Source organism: Lepisosteus platostomus, chromosome 9 (assembly GCF_059453375.1).
Source record: "Lepisosteus platostomus isolate fLepPlt1 chromosome 9, fLepPlt1.hap1, whole genome shotgun sequence".
Classification (NCBI taxonomy): domain Eukaryota; kingdom Metazoa; phylum Chordata; class Actinopteri; order Semionotiformes; family Lepisosteidae; genus Lepisosteus; species Lepisosteus platostomus.
The window spans coordinates 31,832,159-31,839,137 of record NC_142619.1 but is presented as its reverse complement, the minus strand read 5'-3'; the positions used below and the strand labels follow the sequence as shown (position 1 = coordinate 31,839,137).

Here is a 6,979-nt window from a genome sequence, read left to right as displayed (position 1 = left end):
GAGCGTTCTGGCGCACTATGGCTGCCGTTGCATCATCCAGGTGGATGCTGCACATTGGTGGTGGCGGAGGGGAGTCCCCATTACCTGTAAAGTGCTTTGAGTGGAGTGTCCAGAAAAGCACTATATAAGTGTAAGCAATTATTATTATTATTAATGTCGCCCGGTGGACAATTATAAAATCCACCAGATGGCACCCTGCACAAAAATAACCGATTTCAGTGAGCCCTTCTCAATTGCAAAAGAAATTACTGCTTGCTTTATATTACGTGACAAAAATTTGATGTTAGAAAATCATATAATCACAATATAATACGAGTAAAAAATCAAAAATAAGTATAGACCTATCATACGTGAAGTGTTGGAAAATACCATCTTAGTTTACCGTGTATTCCATATTTTGCGGTCCTTTAAAATTTCTGCAGGTTGCTGCTAGATTTGAAGATCTCCTTTTGTAGCTAGGTTGTGTTAAGATAAGTAGCATATTTAAGTAGGCCATTGTGGTCCAGTGTTAACTTTCCTTTCCCATATTTGAATAAGCTAGATCGGGCAAATGGTCTCTCGTTTGAATTAACTCTGCCCAACATCTGACTGAAACCGATAACTCCACTAGTCTAGAATCTGTCCCCTTGTTTTACATGGATCGTCTACATTTCATTCTACTTGAGCGCATATGGTTTCGTTGTACTAATCACGTCTGAATTGTTTTGGTAAAATTTGCAAGGTTGGGATTATGCACCTCCAGTCTCACCAGATGGGAGAAAACTGGAACCAGTATGTTTATCACATTCCACGCATGCAACTTCGTGAAGGTAAGGAAATCGTATACTAATACACCATCAACCACATACTATAAACTAATATGCCCACAATTTTTAATGTGAGAAAATAAACCTGTTATTCTGCCTTTGGGAGAAGGTAGAAAATCATTTGAACTTTCTTTAGTTTTTCTCACATAAAAATGTAAAAACAAAATCTTAGAAATACATTTTACCGACAATTTGGATATTATGACAAGACAGCCAAAAAACTGCACTTGTTCATTTATGGCCATGTTGAAATATTCCCCTGTATAATAATCTGAGAGATCTGTACATATGCAGAGATTTTAAAATGAACTGTATGAGGGATCAAGCCCCAACATTTACAGTACATCCAACACTGAACTTGGTGGTAGTTGGAAATGAAGGTAAGCAATGTATCAGTCTGCAGGTCTTCTGTGGTTCACAGCTAAGGAAGCATTACAAAAGACAAACCAAGGTAAAATTTCAATTTTATTATAAAAATCAACATTTCATTTGATACAACAGCTTATAATAGTTACTGAAAGGGCTGTACACGTTTGTTTTATACACAGCTTACAAGTAAAGCATTTAATTTACAAAAGTAAGGGTTGTTAGTGGAAATTATGGATAGAACTAACCAAATGTTGGTCATTTTGAATATACATCCTTGCAAAGCACCATGGTATCAAAATGGATCAAACAAATGCAAACAAGACCTTGCGGCTTTTAGCAACTTTTCCCAAACGTATTGTAGCTCTGCAATTACATGACACCAAAATTGCTTTTAATACTTGATCTACAGCATTTCCTGCTTAAATTCCATCAAAAATTGGAGGCCAGAAATTACAATGACAGTCATATTCTATTATTTGCAGGAGAGAAGTAAAAAATGTCTCATAATTTGTGACTATTTCCAGAACAATCTTTCTACAAATGGCAAGCAACCAAACTTAAAGATCATGCACTGGTTTTAAGTCTGAGGGAATTGTTTCAAGTAACAGTAATTACCAAAAATATTGCCATGTTACCATCATTTTCAAGAATTTAAAATGAAGTGCTCAAAAGATGTTCTGGAACGAAGGGAAAGATTCAAGACCGGGCAAATGAAGGGAACTAGATTGGACATTGAGGTCGGAATCAAATTTGCCGGCTTTGCCTGGAAATTAGATGAAAGAAGCAGCAGTGAAAAATAAAATGTTTAAACAGAGAACGGTCATTTCAGCAGTGAGCAGGTCCCAGTTTTAAACAGATGCGGTTTGTGGGTGAATTTAAAAGGTAAAACAAGACATGAAAGCATACTGCAACCTCTCCCTTCTAAACTGAGTTGATAGCAGTTATTTGTACAGTATATGAAAAAAATCATGTCTGAACCAGAAAAAACATCAGAAAAAAGAAATTACTCTTTTCATATCTTTTTCTGGGATGAATCCCAGAACGGTTTCCATGGTTAAAAAGGGTTTTGCGAGGACATCCTGTATTTACCACCTATGAAAACTAAACCTCAGTACAATAACCCAAAGGAAATAGCAGACCATTTATGAAGACTGTGGCTATACAAGTTAACAAAAAGAGCAGCAATTCCCGTTAATATTTATCCTTACATAACCTTCAGAGTGCTGTCTTTAGAGGAACAGGACCTAAACAAATGGAACAAAATGGTTTTGAAAAGCCATGTCCAGTTTTAATTCTATTTTACCAAGGAGACAGTCATCTCCTTGGTGCTGATGTGGTTTAAACGTGCAAGAATTTATTTCCTTCGCTTCCTGTTAAACTTGTTTTGCTTCAGTCAAATCCAAAACTAAATCAGTTTACCAAGTCATTAAACATACATTACAATTTTCCCCCAATTCATTTAGTAAATTTTAAGACTAAAAAAACTTGACAATTTTCTTTTGTGGTCTGGTTTTTTAAATGTGATAACTATCATCAGATGGTTGCAAGGCCAGCGTGTGGAATTATGTAACATTACACTTTTATTAAAAAACAGACCATCTATATTCAATCTTTCTTTTTCTGTTGTACAACCCAATATGCTAAATATTCTCTAAAACGGAATACAAAGGCTGCTGTTTTCCCCACAACGAATGGCAACATACCCAACGGGGCAATGAAAAACCACTTCCTAAATGTGTGGAACAATGTGGCACACAATGAGCTGATATGAACTAATTTTCTGAATCCCTTTTTGCCAACTCAAATGGACATTTTATCTCCACACAAGTAAAGGTCTGATTCCATCTTGGAAGGGAGGGCCTCTTATGGCTAGCTATCTGAACTCTTCAGTATGTTACTCTGGGTTGTAACAGTAAATGTATAACAAGCATTTATTTCCTCTAATGGTGAAGCCTAAAGTTAAAATGACCAAATCTTTTCAAGTCATAAAACTAATCAACATGCCAGTATAGCTAAAACATTAATTTTTCTCTCACTCACTTTAAAAAATATGTAAATGCACCTCAACAATAAAAGAATACTAGTGAGAAATTTAAAAACCTTGCACGTTTATGACCAGGGATAGTATTGAGAAGTTAATGTTAGCTGCTTAAAATCCCATTAGCTTAAAAAAATACAGCCTATCCCTTCTTTGTTTCCCTTCCTAACCACTCTGAACAGAAAACCTGCACAAACTACAAAGGCCTTTCTGAAATACCGGCTCATAAAATGCAACTTCTGATAAATCCCTACAATAAAAAGTCATTATGAACATAAGAATGCAAGGTTTTTAATAAAATGACCATTTGGAAACTGTGAAAAAAGCTACCAGTTTCAGCTGCTTGGTAGATGACCGACAGAGATGTCTAAATGTTCACTAAGGAACTGCAATAATCAAACTGATAGTATCGCTTATAACTTTGACCTAAGCCATTTTTAAAGAATAGTTCAAGTTCAAATAGTTCTCAATTTGCTTGGTGCCCTGAATATCGGGCTGGTATAGATTCCTAGTCTGCTAAAAAAGGCCAACAGCAGGCTGTCAGTTTGTAAAATATAACAGTACTATTTAGAGGCCTGAAATGAATAGAAAACAGTTGTGTAACAACCATCTTTCCAAAAAACAAACTAATTTAACAATGGTTACAAATGGCTTTTGAACAGATCATACAATTTTTTAATGTACTTTAAATAGGACAAAACTAGGCTTTGATATGTTGACCACAACAACAAAATACACCAGAACAGGAGGAAAGATTAGTTGTCAACTATCCAATTCACATGTCAAACCTAGTACAAACCATGCTGGCCATAAGTTAAAACAAAGCTGTTAAATTAAAAAAATGAATAATTCAATGTATTCACTGCATTATGCAGCTGCATTAGGTAATCTTGTCCATGAACCACTCTAGACCTGCATAACAAATGAGATGAGGTACAGTTGTCAGCTAATTTTTCCAGTTTTTGAGAGTCAAACTTCAAAACTTGAAGATGAAAGAAATTCTGTTGGATGTCACAAAAGAAAGTTTATTTAGAAGGGCACGACGTGGTGGAGCACAAAGGAGAACTTAAGACAAAATGGATTTGTAGAAAGAGCAACAGGATAAATACAATTGTTTTCCACCAAGTGCAGCTTTGTACACCAGAACCTCACAAGCAACAGAAAACAGAAAAGCCCTTAGGTTGTTTTTGTTTTCTTTATGGACAGTCCTAACAGTTCAGCTAAACACGGGACTAGATACAATCTTGCATTCACACTTGAAAAAACAGTGGGTGCACACAGGAAAAAAGAGAGGCTTTGAGGAGAGAAGCTCCATTCAGAAGCCCTTCTTTTAACGATGGCTGCCAGCTTACAGAGAGCAAAGGAGAACTGGAAAAAAACAGTTTGATGGAATACAAGTGTATTATACGAATATACAAATTAGGAACAATTTAAACACCCATCAGGGAATGCAACAATTTGTACTAGTACACTCATGACAGCCAACAATCTTGCACCATGTGCAGTGCAAACCTGTATAAAGTCTACGATTTTAACATTCAAAATGATTAGTACCGATTGTTAAGGTATGTCACCTCTGCTACACTAAACTCGTACGAATAACTTTTTTGGCACTGTAGTATCTGAAATAACTGAACACACCATCTAGTGAAATATAAAAATAGTTTTTTCTTTAAAGTATCAACAGCAGTAATTTCTCAGGATAAACAACGATACCTGGATCTTTTTTAAATTGTCTGTCTTAGATTGTCTCCAAACTTTCAGACTAACACTTAATAGAAAAATAAAATGAGGCATATACTGTAAGAATGTAGGAAAGTACTGCAAGGATATAATGGACAGATTTACAATAAACTAACCATACAAGATTCTTCTTTATAGCTTATAAATACGATATCTACACAATATGTGGTACAAAAATATTGAAAACATTTCCGGGCACTGGATTTAAAATTTAATTAAAAACAGTTTAAAACTGGTCAGGCACGATTGCTTGTCCTTGGTTAAGTGAAAAAGTTTTGTCCCTACTAGTTGGGAAAAGAGTTATGAACTGCATGTGGTAGACAGATGCACAATATCCACATAACACATTATGCTTTGGGTTTCTGTCCTTTGAGACAGCTGTGTCCACAGTAGCAGTCTGGCACATTTCTATAAAATCAAGATAAAAATGTGAGATTTTGGTTAATTGCTTCTGAATGTAGCCTGTCCATCTTGGATCCTTTGAGGACCAAGTGGCCACACATGTTCTGACTGCCTGTCTCATGAGGCAATGTTCTATATCTGCACTACAGGACTGTCCTATCAACACTGCACAACAGCAAGCACAAGGGTCAGGCTTCCACTTTCTCAGCTGAGCTCACATTGCACAGTAGACATGAATCTGAAGGAAAGTTATAAACTACTTCTTTCAAAAAACCTGGGAAGGAAGAGTATTCACCCAGGGTATGTCCATTGGAGCAGAAAACTCTTGACACAAATGGGGCACGGAGAACATTCATAAAACAATGCTGCAAGAATTGATTATCAAAATTATTCCATCTGTTATTGCTTTAATTACTTAGAGAATTAAAGGCGTTCCAAAACGCATCAGAAGTGGAAATGGAAAAATAATGTGCCAGTTTTGCATTCTAATTCAAACAATCCTGACATAAAACAAGAACAGGCAGATTACTCAACAGGGCAAGAGGTTTTCTTGAGAGAAAATTCCATTGAACGGTTTCTCCTTTAAGAATGTGATGCATTATTTTTTTAGCTCAAAACTGCCAAGGAAGCATGCAGATCAAAAACGAGCTTTCTCCAGACTTACATGAAGACATGATTGCAACATTCATTCCTGATCAGGTGGCCACTGCATCAAACCCACGCAAAGCTGCTTTACAAAAGCTCTTACGCATTTTACCCTTGCATCCTGAGCTTGTTTTCTCCATCCTCCAGCTCAGTCACTCCCAGGTACAGCAAACGTTTCCTTTTTGGCATCAGATAATTCCATATGAACCTTTGCATTTCAATGCATTTTTTTTTTGCCATCCTGCCTCTTAAGAAGGTAGTATTTATATCCCCTGGATTAAGGCAATGTATTCTGTTTGTGACGATTTCATATTTTTTTTTAAAAAATGTACAAATTCATTTTAATATACAAACTTCTATGGCACAACCAGAAGATGCTGTATTAGAAAATATAAATATTTTTTTCTTTACTGTACAAGTGTCTCCAGCATGTCAGCCCAACCCCCTCTGTCTTAATATTTTTTATACTGTACAAAATCCCCATCCCCTCCTCCTCGTTCATAATAGTCTCTCTCTTCTGAATATTTACAGTATGAAGAGGGGATCGGGGAGGGGCAGGGGGGCGGGAGGGGGCTCAGGAGGAGTCCGTGCAGGGGGAGGGCGGTGGGGGGTAGAGGTGGTGGGAGTAGCTGCGCTCTGTGTAGGGGGAGGGGGGGCAGCTCTCGTAGTTCTCCTCCGCCGACAGGTACTGGCTGCGTGGGGTGGGTGGGGGCGGGAAGGGCTCTGAGTCGTAGTTGAGGTCGCTGGTGTAGCCCTTGGCCGCCGTTATAATCCGCCGGCTGGGCGTGTAGTCGCTGTCGCACACATCGGTGCTGCACGGTGTGGTGGGTGGGGCAAAGTGGCGGTAACTGTACGGCCTGTAGCTGTGACGAAAAAAAACAAGCGTCATGTTCATACTTCCAAAGCAACACTTCCCCATTCGTCGCTGCCGCCTAGATTCTCATTCATCAGGCCGGCACGTTCAAAATAGAAAAAA

General features: G+C 37.6%; 1 protein-coding gene across 2 annotated transcripts in view; it reads right to left on the bottom strand.

The window, feature by feature from the left end:
- Positions 1-1,253: 1,253 nt before the first annotated feature.
- Positions 1,254-6,979, bottom strand: part of lrp6 (low density lipoprotein receptor-related protein 6) — a 72,512-nt gene continuing 66,786 nt past the window's right edge. For both annotated transcript variants that reach the window (XM_088644725.1, XM_088644726.1), the window contains exon 23: positions 1,254-6,866. In XM_088644725.1, coding sequence (XP_088500851.1) covers positions 6,578-6,866 — 289 coding nt within the window. In that variant the 3' untranslated portion in view covers positions 1,254-6,577. The remainder of the gene's footprint in view (positions 6,867-6,979) is intronic.